We start from the raw sequence: 16,925 nt of genomic DNA on the forward strand, positions 1-16,925 counted from the left end.
GTATTAAATTGCAGTTTTGGCTGTGTTTGCGTGTTGACCATGTATTTGTCAGGAACTAGTTCATGGTGGGTGCACTGAAGGACAAAATTGTGACAAAATTGGGATTTTAAAAAAAACTACTAGGATAAGTTGTGAGCTATCGACTCATAAATGGCAAGGGCAGTCCAGGTCCCACAACTGGTGATGTATTCCACCTTGCACTTTAAGAATCTTTGACAAACGAGTACAATGGTTTCATGCCTTTGCTCTAACACTTTCTTGGTTTATATCATTGCAGTAAGTTCCTTGACATTTTTCTGATTTCACCTTTACAAATGTATTATATGTTCTACCCTGGAGATTACATAACCTTCTTGTACTTAACTAAGTTGCTTCTACCCTTTTCAGACTCTCTAAATCCTCAATGTGGTAAATTTGAAATTGGGTTTTATTAATTTCCATTACTCAAGTTAGTGATTTTGCTTGGAGTGTGATTCTGTTGTTCTTGGCAGCCCTTTGGTACCTTGCTCAAGAGGTTATCTTTGTGTGAGCTTAGGTGATGATATGTTGGCAGTGTGGGAATGATTTAACACACAGCTCAGAGCAAAGTCCTCCCTAAGGTTAGATATGCAGGTTTTTTTTAAAGGACCCAAGCACAAACTGGGGACGTTTAGCTGGAAAAATCCTGCTGTTTTGACACACGCACACAATAGAGGGAATGCATTGGAATTTATCTCTTACGTCTAGGGTCTAACGTATGATGCTGAATTTGATTCATTGAGTTGCCTTACATTCAATAACCTGAATACTAAGAAAATATTCTGCTAATCACCTAAATAAAATACAACATATACATTTTTTTGATTATATCTCTACAAAGAACCATGGGACTTTTTTTTTTACATTAAAGGGGCTATATAAATGCAAATTGTTATTTGTTGTAAGCCATTTTGCTCTTGGCTTACCATAGTTCAAGAAATAAACAGCAACACAAATCACATCCCTAAAACTACTTTATTTTCCTGACTCAACATACAAAAATGTGGTAATTGGAGTGACCATCACAAAAGCACTTTGCAATTACAACACAGCACCACCTGGGTTCAGTTTAATATAACACATAGCTCTGTTTCAGAATTACAATCAACAACAACTATTTGCATTTATATAGCAACTTTAACGTAGTAAAATGTCCCAAGGCGCTTCACAGGAGTGTTATGAGACTCAAATCGGCAATCCCTAGTTGTAATTGTATAGCTAAGCATCCAATAGTAATCGTATACTCTCTATTTATGTCTATGACATCAGTATGACTTACCATTTCCTTGTTCCAGAAATGGTTACATCATCAAGCCAAAGTTAGATATTCTCCTATATTGACCTGGCTTTGGCTCTCCTTACAATGAGTGAAGGCCACAGATTTGCAGTTTTTGTGGGAAAAACTATGTCATTGCAGAATGTGATCCCTAAAACTGGGCTAAAACCCCAAAATGCCATATAATAAAAACAGAATTTGATACAATCGGTGTAAAGCAACGACCCTGGTTATAGTCATTAAGAAAGGAAGAACTCAGCCTTTATATATCACTGTTACAAATTTTGGGTCTGCATTAGATATTCTAGTGGGTCTAGTATCTCTGGTCACTTTCATAAGTGGACTCCTCATCCAGTACGAACTGGTAAGTACCTCTATCCAATATCTAGTTAAACAATAGTGTGAGCTGGGGACCATAACAATAAGAGCCCTCATTGTGTGTACTGTGATCTCGCACCTGCTGCAACAGGCGTTCTCCTATCTTTCAAACAGTGGATTGATGAGCATTTTCCATAAGAGATTAAGTGTAATCCAGCGAACTAGTTTATTTTATGTGAAATACATGAATGAACCGGAATACAGTTTTCAGTATGGTGCAATTAATTTTCTATCACTCCTTGTAACAAGTCAGCAGTCTGGAACTAACCTTAGGAAATGAAACTTCCGCACCGCACCCGGACTATCCCAGGCTCTCAAACCAACCATGACCATCTTTTCCCAGAGAGACGGAGGCAAAGGTTTGACCCCTGACCTCTTCTTCAGCTCTCTGTGTTAAGGATTTGCTTGTCAAACTGCCAATCAAAGGCATCACCATCAAGGAGAAAAATTCTCCCTCCCCTTGATGTGGGAGTTACGGCAATTACTTTGTCTGTTTAGCTAAACCCCTTGTGGGGTGCAATGAATGGAGGCCATTTTGCATTACTGGTACCAACATTTCTGGACTGTTCTAATGACAACCCCCTCGCCAACCCCCCCGCACTCCCCATTGCATCACTACTGATATGGATAACAGTTTTAATGGCTAACACATTTCCTCTCGAGAGGGTATATCAAAATTCTTGTCTAGCATGTCCAGGCTTATTGCTATTAAGATGGAAAGTATGCTGGAACTCTGGGAATTAACCCTTTGTAACCTGAACCTGACATTATATCAGAAACATAGTATAAATTTAACCAGAAGTCCATTTTAGCCCAAATAGGTATAAATCTGGAAATGTTTAATCGCCTTATCACCTCCTCAGGGTGTGCAAAAGCATCTCTCACCTAGTGAGTTACTTTTGAAGTGTAATCACTGTTATACAGGCAAAATAAAGCTAAAAGGCAGCCCCCTTACATCACCTGTTACTATTTGTGGCTGTTTCTGTGTTAACCTGTGCATGCGCATGCTAGAAACTACATTTGCTGTATTATAGCAGAGAAGTCAGTATTTGAGAACAATATTCAGCTTCTACTATTCGTAATGGATGCATTCATCATTCCTAAAAGGCATAAATTTGTTACGCTAGTGGTGCAATGATCCTACATGATGTGGGTGCCATGGTTACATTTTTTCTGGTTCCAATGAAGTGCCTTGTACCTTTCCCTTTCAGATACTGATCAACCTGTTGTGCCTTTGCAACATTTTCTGTTTTTGTTTTAGGTTTTTTTTTCTTCTTTTCACATTTTCACTGTGCGCTATTTCTAACCCTTACCTGTATCCCTTCTGCTTCCAGCAGCCTGCGAAATGCATTGTACAACTCCACTGCACTTACGGTGACCCTATGAAACAGCGCAAGAAAGATGAAAACATAACCTGCAGCCTGACCATGTGAGCCATGTGCTGTACTGTGATTAATAGACCCTTGTAATTTGTCACCAGGCAGCTAATGTTTTATAGTCCTTCCCACTCCCGTGTTAGCCTGGTGTCTTTTTTTGAAAGCACAATATTTTTCTTTTTGAAAAGTTGCTGAATAATTTAAAGCCTTCCCTTCTACCATCAGCATTTTATTAACTAACAGGCCTATTCAGATTCCACAACTCTCATGGGTGAACAGCTTCTGTGATGTTGCATGCTGCTTCATCTTAGAGATCATTGTTGATTCTCTTCATTCTTGGCTTGAATTCTACTTGAATTCTACATTTTAAACCTGTTCTTTAAGCATAGGTGCTGATATGTTAACACAGGATTTTTTTGTTAGGTATCATAGCTCTGTGGGCTTATTTTATAAATAAACAGACCTCCATGTCCAGTTGAGCTATGCAGGAACGTCCCAGGTCTGTAGTGAGTCAGCGCATCTCATCTGGGTGATGTTGGAGTGCTACAGTTGCCTCAGTGCTCCTGGGCTAATGAAGGGATAAAGCAATAGGGGTTCCTGTTCCTGATCATTATCCAATAACTTCTGCTACAAACTGGATGTGTGTGGAGGTAAGATAGGATCGATTTTGACTGTGCCCCCTCTAGTGTGAGCATGGAAGCACTTGCTATTCTGGCTCATACGTGATGGATGTCCAGTTGAGTGAGATGTTGGAGGACAGCTAATGCCTGTAAAGCTGTACCCCAACGTGTGTTGATACCTTCTGGTGAGGTAGGGAGGATGTAGGGTAGGGTAGGGTGGGGTGGGGGGGTTGGTGGGTTGGTGAAATGCAGAGAGAGAAAGAGGAAGATTAAACGGAGAGCTTTCAATAACCAGATGCTCAACATTTTAAAATGCCTTTCATTGGCATCTACCCATATCCTCTTACCAACTTGACTTTAAGTATGTACTTCGGTGTTTACTTGCTTTTATCATGGTTCTCAAATGAGCTGCCCCACTGTATTGTGTTCTACCAAAGCCAAATGGTTTGAGAATTTACAGCTAGAATCAAATATTAATGGAAATGAAAACTGCTGCTAGATATAAGTTGCTTGTGTTCTAGTTTTTTGTTGGAAGTCCTACGTGCTGGGAGCAGATGTGGAGAATTTCTGCATAAATGTTTCCAGTTTGCAGTAAACCAGCACAAGATAATGCTGAAGAGCAAAAGGTGCCAAAATTTGAGGCTCCGAATTTAACTGCGGGCCAGTTTTCAGTGGGTTAGTTTTGGTGTTAGAGCAAACTATGGAATATGAATATGATGGCCAAGAGATTCCTGGGGGTTTGCTTCGCTTGTCCGAGTGCAGCAGAGTGGAGGCCCTGTCTACCTCATCCCCAAGCTGTATACCTTATCCCAAATCCCAGGGACAGGGTCATTTACATGGCTAGGGTGGGCCATTCGTGAGGTATCCGTGCAAGGCAAATCAGCCCTCAGCCACTCTGCCTGAGGTACCCAGAGACCCAACAGGGCTGAAGAAAAAAAATTGTTTGTGTAAAAATACTATTCCTGTCTGACTTGTTCTCTTTGTGATTTTGGTAGTCTCTTAACCTGGCAATTGCAATCTGTTTAACAGCAACATAAATTACACATGTACCTGTGCATGCATACATGACCCAAGCTGCACTCTGTAACCACAGCTTAGACTGGAAGAGCAGCTGTTGCTCTTGGGAAGACCAAAGCCATTGTCTTCGGTTGCCGCCGCAAACTCCATTCCCAAGCCACCGAATCCATCCCTCTTCCTGGCCACTGTCTGAGGCTGAACCACACCGTTTGCAACCTTGGCTTCCTATTTGACCCTGAGATGAGATTCTGACCACATATCCGCTCCATCACCAAGACCGCCTATTTCCACCTCCGTAACATCGCCCATCTCCGCCCCTGCCTCAGTTCATCTGCTGCTTAAACCCTCATCCATGCCTTTGTTACCTCTAGACTCGACTGTTCCAATGCTCTCCTGGCTGGCCTCCCATCTTCCATCTTCCATCCTCCATAAGCTTGAGCTCATCCAAAACTCTGCAGCTTGTATCTTAACCCGCATCAAGACCCGTTCTCCCATCGCTTCTGTGCTCGCTGACCTACATTGGCTCCAGGAACGCCTCAATTTTAAAATTCTCGTCCTTGTTTTCAAATCCCTCCATGGCCTCGCCCCTCCCTATCTCTGTAATTTCCTCCAGCCCGACAACCCTCCGAGATCTCTGCACTCCTCCATTTCTTGCCTCTTGCGCATCCCTGATTTTTATCGCTCCACCATTGGTGGCCATGCCTTCAGCTGCCTAGGCCCTAAGCTCTGGAATTCACTCCCTACCTCTCTCTCCTTCTTTGAGACGCTCCTTAAAACCTACCTCTTTGACCAAGCTTTTGGTCACCTGTCCTAATGCCTCCTTATGTGTTTCGGTGTCAAATTTTGTGTGATAATCGCTCCTGTGAAGCGCTTTGGGACATTTGACTACATTAATGCAAGTTGTTGTTGCTGTTTACTTCATTCCATAGAATGACAAAAGTGGCATCACCTGTTTTTTAGCTGCCTTTGATTTGCTTCAACCCTGAGGATTTGAAAACCCTCCTGAAGTGCTTTCATTTATAGTAATTTCTTACATTTGAAATCTATTTTTTTTTAATCGATTGGCTATTGGTACTTGCACACATATTTTAAATTAAATTTCTGTCTGTACATTAGTAGAAAAATGGATGTGTATTTTTTGTAATTGATTAGCCTGGATTGTGGAATATAAGTGGTTTGGAGATTCTGATTAGCAGGTAGGATGTTGAACCATTGTGAGGGCATCCCCTGCAGAGTGCTTGTGCTGTCACTTTGAGTTTGAGGCTGTACTAGGGACTGGGTACTGCAGTGTTGTGGCCGGGTTTACAATGATAGTGGGATAAAACCGGTTGCAAAATTGTTGCATTTACCAGGATAAAACAGAAGCCAACTTGCAGGCCACAGTCAGTGCTATTCTGCAGTTGGCTGCTTGGTAGTTGTGTGACAGCAGCTCATTGTAGAGATCAGAGGAAGAGTCACTGGGCACATTTACATCTGGTGCATGGGAGTGTGACATTCATGTGCCAACTCCCCACATTTACTTCACTAAAATCAGCTCTTTCAATCTGATGGCAGAATCATAGACCCACGTTCTCCCATTACAGAAGTACCAACTGTCAGTGCCGAGAAACACTCCCTCCGATTTGTCCCTGTATGTAAATACTTGCTCTCTGCTTGGCTCTTCCCAATGGTGATAAGACTGAACATCCCAGTACTCTGGCACAGCACATTCCTTTGCTTAATGCCCCTGTACCACCCTCTACCATGCAATCTTTGTAAGTCTACAGTGCCCAGAATCCACAATGACTTTGGTTCCATTCTAATTCCAACAGAAGGGGTGTTTATACTTTGGGACATTTATCCTAACCCTGCTTTAAAATATTCTTAACTTTAAGGCCACATTTGTGATAACACCAGGGTGCATTACACAAAATCACATCACACTCCCCATTGAGAAATGGATTCCTTGAGCATGTAATACAGATCTCAAACTGACTTGGGCTTATATCAATTGGCTGAACCAAATAAAAAAAAGTTACTTTTAGTTGTTCTATTAATTATATATGGTTATACCATACTTTTGGAAATGGATTTTGCAATTATCCCAGTTTTGAAAGTGCAATATATAACATAGTTCCTAAGTTTGAGAAGCTAGTAGTTTTTGCAGGCAGTATTACAATGTTGTCCTACATGCCTCCCAGCTCTGCTGCTAAGAACAGCTGTCAAGAATGGATAAATTCTTAGCGGCTGTTCTGGATGGTATTACACTGAGCTGAAGTGAAGCAAGAGATTGAGTGTCCATGTGTTGAAGGGTCATTCATCGTTTTTAAATGAGTGCTCCTGAAATAATAAAATAGAAATGTTTATGCATTGTGCCAATTGACGGTGCATCAAAGTGTGTATATAAAACAATGGCGCCTTCAATTATGCAGATAGTAAGCTTTGGGTGTCAGCCGTGGCTCAGCGGTAGCACTCTCACCTCTGGTTGTGGGTTCAAGTCCCACTCCAGAGACTTAAGCACAAAATCTAGGCTGACATTCCCAATGCCAGTGCTAAGAGAGTGCTGCACTGCCAGAGGTACCGTCTTTTGGATAAGACAACACTATCTGCCATCTCAGGTGGATGTAAAAGATCCCACTGAGCTATCTGAAAAAGAGCATGGGAGTTCTCCCCGTTGTCCTGGCCAATATTTATCCAAGAACCAATATCACTAAAGCAGATTATCTGGTTATTATCACATTGCTGTTTGTGGGACCTTGTTGTGCGCGAATTGGCTGCTGTGTTTCCCTACATTACAACAGTGACTACACTTCAGAAGGCACTTCATTGGCTGTAAAGCGCTTTGGTGCATCCTGAGGTCATGAAAGGCGCTGTTTAAATGCAAGTCTTTCTTTCTTTAATAAGGGGGGGGGGAACAGTCTGGAGCAGAGTTGAAAGAGCAGGGGGTGTAGAGCTGGAGGACTGCAGAAAAAGGGAGGAGCATAGCCATGGAGGGTTTTGAAAACAAGAATGAAGATTTTAAATTTGATATGCTAGGGCATAGGGAGTCAATGATGGTCGACAAAGGTGGATAGGAGTGCTGGAGTTGATACAGAATACAATATAAGTGGCAACGTTCTGGATGATTTGGAGTTTATGTAGGATGGAGTTCAGGAGGTCAACATGGAGAGAGTTGGAGAAATCAAGCCGTGAGGTGATGAAGGCATGGATGAGGTTTTCAGCTGTGGTGGGGGTGATGTAAGAATGAAGCCAGGTTTTTGTTGCGGAGGTGCAAGTAGGCAATCTTAGTGACTGAGCAGGCTCAGAGTTTATTCCCCTTTAAATGTTGACAACCCAAATCAATATGTGGTTTTATGTAGGATGGCAGCAAGGGTGGCATAATTTGAGGAGGAGAGAACAAAGGTGCCATCTGACGGCAAGATGGGTTCGAAGATATGTAAGATTGTTTTTCTCCCTTGTTCCCAATACGAAAGGCTAAGAAATCAAGTGAGCCACTGTAGTTATTTTCTAACTTTAAAGAATCTAAGTTGACATACAACATGACAGTTTGTACCAGAAAGAAAGTAGTAACATTTCATACAATCTTTTTCTTTCTAGTGAGTACAACTGAAGACAAAGAATTGATCAGATTCTTGTCTCGTTCTGATGTCGTCCGTGGTTCTTCTCCAAACCCTTGTAGAATGAGCTGTTTTATATGGTTTCCTCTCCAAAATCTGCTATTTATTTATCTAACATCAAAGAATCTGTTATCAGTTTACAGGCCTTGCTTCCTTATCTCTGCAACTGTCTGCATTGTTTCTCCTTATCAGTTACTTCAGGTATAATCTTACAAAGGTTCCATTTTGTATGGTTAACACATACATTTCTCTCTGTGTCCTGGACAATATGCATTCTGACTTCCGTCGAGCTGATAGCTGTGTTCTTTACCAAGAAAGCCAGGGTTTCATTCAAGTCCATTATTTTAATCTTCTTAAAAACAAGTATCAAGAGTCCAAAATCCTTCAGCTGTCAGGAAGACTAGAACACAAGAAGGACAGGGAACAGCAAGCCAATGGTACAGTTGGGAGAAGGCAGGTATTAAAGCCTCTATGTAGTAACCCTCCCAGTGCCAGCACAGTAATGTAAAGAAGCAGAGCATAGTGTCACCGCTGGCAAATATAAAAGATTGTCATCAGTGATGCAGTCTGACCATGGACAGGCCAGAGATGCGGTTTTCCACTGGCTAGCCTGTATGAACCTTTCTCAGCCACCGGCGAAGGTCAGTGGTCAGCAATAAAAAAACAAAGCAGTAAGCTGATCTCAGACAAAGGTAAGAAATCACAATATTTCTGGAGAGCCTAAATGACATGCAATCTGCAATATATTTCAAGGCAGTAGCATCTTGCGGTTCAAATGAGGTTAATAACTGAAAGTTCCCTCTTGTGCCTTATGTTTTCCCATTATCACGGAACTTGCTTTTATCTGATTAAAGTCTCGAAGGACTTCACACATTTATGAAGCACAGTGACTGTTGTTAAGTAGACAAACGCAGCGGTGCGGCCTTTCTGTACCATCAGCATTCCATGAACAGCCGTAAGATTCTTTTTCCCGATGATTTTGGTTGAAGGAATGTTGACTTGGACAATGGGACATCTCTCTAGCCTAGGTTTTTTGATCGGCCTTATTTTAACGCAGGCGTTAACCAATTTATTTCAAACTGGTTAAGGTGGGGCATTAAAATAATGCCAATTGGAAAACCTAGGCTTCCATCTCTTACCATGGCCAAGGGTGATGTCAGGACCGTGCAACTGCACAGGACCTAGAACCAGTCAGGGCGGATCCAGTGAAAAGACACCTAAGCAATGGTAATACCTGATCCTTGACCATTTTGTCAACTATTTTTATCTCATGCTATTGCAAACATGCCTTCTCACGATGGTACAGGTGCAGATTTGACACCAGATTAAGTCAATAGTATTTGGTATCATTATCCAGTAACCCAACCTTTGCACTGGGGCCCTGGCAAGGCAAACACCGCCCCTGGCCAAGGCCTCTCTATATGTGGTTCCTTTGTAACGTGTGTGTGATCCTACTAATTTAACAATAATATTGTGCCTAAATTCTTTAGTGTGTTTTTTTGAGCATTTCTGCTTAGGACCTCAGGTTACAGTGATGGTCCTTTAAGGCGCTCGACTGTCTGGGGGCGGGGATGTTGTTTTTTTGTGAGTTCGTCGATTTATTTCTTCTTACGTCAGGAGCAAATTTTTTTTTATATTAAAGAAAGCGGAAGAGAGACTGAGAGAAGCAAACTGCGCAAGGCACTGCTGTCTCCGAGCAAAGTCTGTTTCCGTCAGTCGTTTAACGGGTCTTCTCGAAAACTTGTTTTCAAAGTCCCAGCACCTTCTAAATTAAGTGTTTATTTTTTTTTGGGGGGGGGTTGGGGGGTTTGTAAAGTAATCGAGGATAACTTCCTAGAAGTTTTCTTTTTGTAGGTCAACTTTTTAAAGCTGACTGCAGTTTTGGAGAAGTATGGCTAAAGGTGAGTGAAACTTCTAAAGCCAGGGAAATCCTCGGGATCCCACCGCCTTCCTGTGTTACACGTCCATTCGGTTGGGAGGCTGCGGATTTGCATTAATTCTTTGCTGAGGTGGGGCTTGGCCCTTTTTGTAAATTTGCAGCGAACCAGAATGACGAGAAGTGGCTCACTGATTAAAAAGAACACTGCCGCTTTTATTTTGTTTAAGGTTGCGGCACGGAAGGAGGCCATTCGGCCCATCTAGTCTGTGCCAGCTCTATGCAAGAGCAATTCAGCTAGTTCCCCCCCCAATCCCCATATCCCTGCAATTTTTTTTCCTTACAACTACTTATCCAGTTCCCTTTGGAAGGCCATGATTGAATCTGCCTCCACCTCGGGCAGTGCATTCCAGATCCTAACCACTCGCTGTGGTTTAAAAAAAAATTCCTCATTTTATGCGGGACAGCTTGTTTAATACCTTTTTAAATGAAATATTTGGAGAAGGATTTCCCAAGGGGAACTCATTTAATGCAAGTTTCAAAGTGTTTGAACAATCTTAGATCAAAATCACCACTGCTCAAAAGTAGCCTTAAACCTTTTGCATCTTTGTCCTCTGCACTAAAGTTATTTTGAAATTATCTTCTGAAAGCACTGACTCATGATTCCATGCGTGCCAGGGCCCAAATCCAAGAGGCCATTCTTCCTGTATGGGACTAGATAGTATGAGCAGGCTATTTGAGAGGGGTTGAGAGAACCATGACCTTACCTCCTCACACACAAACGTACACACACTTTCCAGCAAGTCACCAATGAACCCCCCCCCCCCCTTTCGTAGCTTAGGGACACTGAGGCCAACTCAGGCACTTGAGGTGAAATTGGCAAACCTAGTTCAGATAGGATTAAACCTGGTCAGTGTGGCTCAGCCCACATTGGGTAGTCCATTTACTCACCGAGCCATCGGCAGAGATTTTAGTAACAGCAATTGGACGCTTTAGCACAATTAATTCTGGAATTTGGTTGGGTTCAGTGAGCTGATGGTGCACAGTCCTGCTGGATCATTTTCTACCAAACCGAAAAAGGTTCTCTAAATAAAAATGTTATGGCAAAAATCCTGAGCTATTTAAATATCTCCTGTGAGTCATTGGATATCTCCTGATACTGATGTAATGATAGCTATTTGTGTACCACGTAGGTGAAACATGAAACTATAAAATTTAGGGTGGAATTTGTTTGCACTTTGGAGAAACACAATAATGTCATAAAAAATTATGTGAAAGCACTCTGCACACTGGCCACTAGATGGAGTCACTGTGCTAATTAAAAAAATTATATTTTTATTTAAAAATTACAATGCAGTAGTTGTAAATATGCACGTGATATGCAAAGAATGCATGCAGGGTTGCTGTTGATGTCTGGAAAATGCACCATTCATAAGGGTGGACTAACTGCTCTTTTTACTTATTAGGGTAGACATATCAATGCTGAGGTTTTTGTACACCATTGCTTGTGACTTTGTCTTGCACAACTGTGCTAGTGGCTTTGAGTGACCATGATGGTTGACACTCATGCCAATCAAGAATATGTACAAAAAAAGAGAAGACCTGTGTGATCTCTCTCTACAGCCTGTGCAAACGCCCATTTGTTTGGAACCTGAACTGAGGGAGCAGCAGCATAGGACGTTGAGAACAAATAAAATATAAAATATCCGGAACTATTCAATAAATAGCTCATCTTTTTAAAAAGGAAAAGTGGAATATGAAAGGGTATGGGGCGTGAGCAGGAAAATTGGATCAGACTAGATGGCTCATAAAATCACAAGATAATTATGCCTGAGGAAAGCCATATGGCCCTTAGTTCATCCAACCAGAAAGGCCTTGCTCACACTCTCCCTCATTGCAATATCTAATTGATTCTTAAATGATTCTAGGGCTTTTACCTCTGTTATTCTATCTAGAAATCACTGGTGCAGTCTTGATGGGTTGAATGGTCTTTCTGTGGTGGTCAACTGTGGCTCAGTTGGTAGCACTCCTGCCTCTGAGTCAGAAGGTTGTGGGCTCAAGTCCCACTCCAGAGACTTGAACACATAATCCAGGTTGACACTCCAGTGCAGTACTGAGGGAGTGCTGCACTGTCGGAGGTGCTGTCTTTCAGATGAGATGTTAAACTGAGGCCCTGTCTACCCCCTCAGGTGGATGTAAAAGATCCCATGGTACTATTTGAAGAAGAGCAGGGGAGTTCTCCCCATTGTCCTGGCTAATATTGCTCCCTCAACCAACATCACTAAAACAGATTATCTGGTCGTCATCACTTTGCTGTTTGTGGGACCTTGCTGTGCACAAATTGGCTGCTGCATTTCCTACATTACAACAGTGACTACACGTCAAAAGTGTCACTTGGACACTTCATTGGTTGTAAAGTGCTTTGGGATGCCCTAAGGTCGTGAATGGTGCTTTATAAATGCAAGTCTTTCTTTTATGCTGTAACATTCTATGATTCTAAATATGCAATGAGTTATTGTCAAATTCAAAAGCAGGGTCTGTGTAGGACTTCATATGGCTTATTTTACAAATGCATGTTCCCAGCAGGGCGAGCCTTGCCTGTAGGTGCGCATGAAATAGTGAGTGTGTAATTATCCAGTGATCTCTGCCCTTAACCAACACCACCAAAAAAAAAATCCCGATTAACTGGCCATAAATGGCAAGTACAATTATCTCCTTTTCTTGAAGATCCTCCAGTCCGATTTCTACCCCTCCCACAGCACTGAGACCGCACTGGTCAGAGTCACAAACGACAATCTCTGTGGCTGTGCACCCATCCCCATCTTCCTTGACCTCTCCGCTGCTACTGATCACTCAATCTTCATTTAGTGTCACTCCTCTGCAATTCATCTTCATGGCACTGCTGTTGCTCTGTTCCGTTCATACCTGCCACAACACAGGCAGGTATATCATCTTCACCTCACGTGTACCCGGGGGTCCATCTTTGGTTCCCCATCTCTTCACAATTTACATGCTTCCTCTCGGAGATGGCATGCAGAACAAATGGGGTCAGCTTCCACGTGTATGCTGACAACGCCCAGCTGTACCTCCTTAATTGAAAAGACTGTTTCTACAGTCTCCAACTGCATATCTGAGTCAAAGCTTAACGTCGGAAAACTGAAGTTGTCCTCTTTGGTTCCCACCAATGCCTACATGCCCCTAGCCTGGACTCCCATCAACCTCCCCTGATGTCGCCTCACGCTTACGTGGGAGGTTTGGAATCTTGCCACACCCACCCCACAAGTGATGGGTGCTGAAGTGAATCTAGGTTAATATAAAAAAACCTTCACTTAAATCAGCAAATCTGAAACCTCAAGCACAGCACACTGTAATTAGAACGTGCTCCCATGATGTTGAACAATACCATTCTCCCTCCGACTCGGATATCTATTAATTATCTCAGTGGTGCGACCTATTTTATCTCTTCCTAATGTTGGTGGCCAGTAAAACATGTACGCTTGCTGTTGCTTAAAATTTTAATTTTTTTAACCAGTGATTTTCAGAAAAATTGCTGCAAATACACGGAAGGTACTTCAGAATCTGAAAAAGAAAAGTGCAGACTGGACGTCAGAACTCGACGGTTCAGATGCTAACAGAATACTTTGTATTTCTAGCACTTTTCTGTTTTCATTTTGGATATTCAGCACTTTTTTTAAGATTCAAAAGGGGAAAAAAAAACTATGATATTCCTGAAACCCCAGTAATACACAGGTGACACTTTATTATTTCTTCAGTCCACATGCACACTGACCAGACCACCACTGGTCAGACATGTGTTACTTTCTTTCATTGATCTGCGACCAATGCCTTTTAAAGAGATTATTCTGTTTTAACGTGCACTTTTGTCAGCTACACACGATAAACTTTTTAAACATTGAAACAAAAGCAAAATACGGCGGATGCTGGAAATCTGAAATGGAAACAGAAAATGTTGGTAAGACTCAGCAGGTTGGGCAGCATCGTGGAGAGGGAAACCGAATTAATGTTTCAGGTCGATGTGATGAAAGGTCATCAACCTGAAACGTTAACTCTGCTTCTCTCTTGCTGTCTGATCTCGAGTGGGGTAGCAGTGGTGGTGCATCAATTGGCCTCAGTGCCACTGGGATAGGGAGGGGCAACAACAGCCAAGTTACCTATTCTTGATCGTTATCGAATGAATCCTTCTAGAACGTGCATGTTGACATTAGGTGAGGACACGGTCGTCCTTGGCTATGTTGTCCCTCCGTTGTTGAATAGCCTGCTGATTCTTACAATTGAGGCTCAGGGATGAACAAAAGCCCCTTGGGTGAGGTACAGTAGGACAGTCTGCACACATGGAATTGTACCCCAGGATGAATCAGCATCTACAGAGAGAGGAACGGGAGCATGCATAGGGGTTTTATACTCGTTAAAATAAAATAAGTCATCATAAATAATGTCATCCTGTGGAAGCAGATCATGTATCCTGCAATCCAAGTGTTACTTTCAGAAGCTGCCTCTGATTTTGTTGGCTTACAATACAGAAGTTATATTTAAACCAGTTGAAGATGGGTCATTACTTACCTCAGTGTCTATATTTGTCTTTCTAAACTCCTGGACTGTGTGATATAATTACATTGCTTATAGTTTTCTGGTTTGATGTTTGAATACCCTGCCTTTTCTCAACAGTGTTCTGGTCTCCTAGGCTAACATTGATTCAGAGGCTCAAATTTTGAAGTTTTTTTGTATTCTCTACTGTTTCAGTTTGTAAACTTCACCTGGAACTGACTGCACACTTTCCAAAAATGAAAGATTGCCATTTTAAGACCGTTACCAATGACTGAACTGGAGCGGATATTTTTAAAAGTGTAGTTGAGGTTTTAATCAATGGATACAGATTTAATCCCCATCTTTCCCTCCTGGAGGAAAGGGTACATCAAAGGCAAAACAAGCTAACACCAATGACACTGAGACTTTCTTTTGGAATGAAGTTTTTTTCTGGTATGCATGACTATGTAGTGCAGTACTGAGGGAGTGCTGCACTGTTGGAGGTGCTGTCTTTCGGATGTGATGTTAAGCCAAGGCCCCGTTTGCCCCCTCAGGTGGACGAGAAAGATCCCACTGCATTATTCGAAGAACAGCAGGGGAGTTCTCCCCGGTGTCCTAGCCAACATTTATCCCTCAACTAACACTTAAAAAAGGTTATCTGATAATTTATTTCATTGGCGTAAATTGGATGCCATGTTTCCTACATTACAACAGTGGAGAAGGTGCAAAAAAGATTTACTAGGATAATACCAGAACCGAGAGATCATACCTATGAGGAAAGACTGAGCAGGCTTGGGGCTCTTTTCTCTTGAAAAGAGAAGACTGAGGGGTGATCTGATAGAGATCTTTAAGATTATGAAAGGGTTTGACAGGGTAGACGTAAAGATGATGTTTCCACTTGCGGGGGAGAACAGAACTAGGGACCATAAATATAAGATAGTCACTAATAAATCTAATAGGGAATTCAGGAGAAACTTTTTTTTCCCCAGAGAGCAGTTAGAATGTGGAACTCGCTACCACAAGGATTACTTGAGATGACTAGCATAGATGCATTTAAGGGGAACCGAGATAAACACGAGGGAGAAAGGAATAGAAGGATATGCTGATAGGGTTGGATGATGGAGTGAGGGAGGAGGCTCATATGGAGCATAAACACTGGCATGGACTCATTGGGCCGAATGGCCTGTTTCTGTGCTGTACATTCTATGTAAAAGTACTTCATTGGTTGTAAAGCACTTTGTGACGTCCTAAGGTCGTGAAAGGCGCTATATGAACGCAAGTCTCTCTTTTATGTGGTCATCTTCCACCATTTTAGGTTTGGCCATGGGCCCGCCTGTAAATTCCAGCAGTGTGGCATTGTGAAAGATCCCAGTCAGAGTGGCAATGTCGCAAGGGTGCCTTTCCGCCAACTGTGCAGGTGTAGTTGCTTTAATGTTGCATTTGGACCTTTTGGAGCAATTGCACATGGATTGAAATTCAGAACTGCTTTCAGTGGAAGTGGTCTGGAATACAAATGGAGTTGTGACTGTTAATAACTGGAAACATTAGTATGCATTGACCTGTGAGAAACATTTATTGCTCCTTACGGGATTAGCAAAGGAAGATCAATGCTCCAATTTTTTGCAATAGACAGGTAGTAATTTTGTAGTTACTGTATTATTCCATTCAATTAACATGGTGAGTGGATTGAGAAATTGCAGTGTTTTCATTATCTGTGAGGTAAGTAAAAGTGGGTTCCACTTAATTCAGTTGTTAACATTAGAAATTGATAATATAGAGTGGACAGCTCAGAATCATTGCTGGGCTGTCAACACTGTGGAAATGTTAGGAGCAAGTTGATGATCACTTTGAATGAGACTGATTGCAGATTCATTAAAATAAGCAGAGATGTATTTATTTTGAAAAGTGATGTAATTCATAATAGATTGCACATTTAAAACAAAATGTGTTACTTTTGCAGGGGCAAGTAGCTATCACTTCTAGATAAACAAACTTTTTACAGCACTTTACACTTTGGGCGGTGGACGAACAAATGATGTAAAACCATTTAGTGATGAATAATTCAATTAATTGGAAGACTTGGTATTTATATTTTGAGTCCAGTAATTACTTCATCAATGTTAATTATATAATGTATAAGTATGACAAATATCGATCTATGGATCCCTGAACTAGTGCAAAGTAATAAAATGATGTGTGAGATGCTAGAGGTCAGAAATTGTT

At 41.8% G+C, this 16,925-nt stretch overlaps 1 protein-coding gene across 2 annotated transcripts in view; it reads left to right on the forward strand.

The window, feature by feature from the left end:
• The first annotated feature begins 9,956 nt into the window (after positions 1-9,956).
• Positions 9,957-16,925, forward strand: part of LOC137344559 (AMP deaminase 2-like) — a 126,065-nt gene continuing 119,096 nt past the window's right edge. For both annotated transcript variants that reach the window (XM_068007602.1, XM_068007603.1), the window contains exon 1: positions 9,957-10,182. In XM_068007602.1, coding sequence (XP_067863703.1) covers positions 10,173-10,182 — 10 coding nt within the window. In that variant the 5' untranslated portion in view covers positions 9,957-10,172. The remainder of the gene's footprint in view (positions 10,183-16,925) is intronic.

The sequence above is a fragment of the Heptranchias perlo genome, chromosome 27 (genome assembly GCF_035084215.1).
Source record: "Heptranchias perlo isolate sHepPer1 chromosome 27, sHepPer1.hap1, whole genome shotgun sequence".
Classification (NCBI taxonomy): domain Eukaryota; kingdom Metazoa; phylum Chordata; class Chondrichthyes; order Hexanchiformes; family Hexanchidae; genus Heptranchias; species Heptranchias perlo.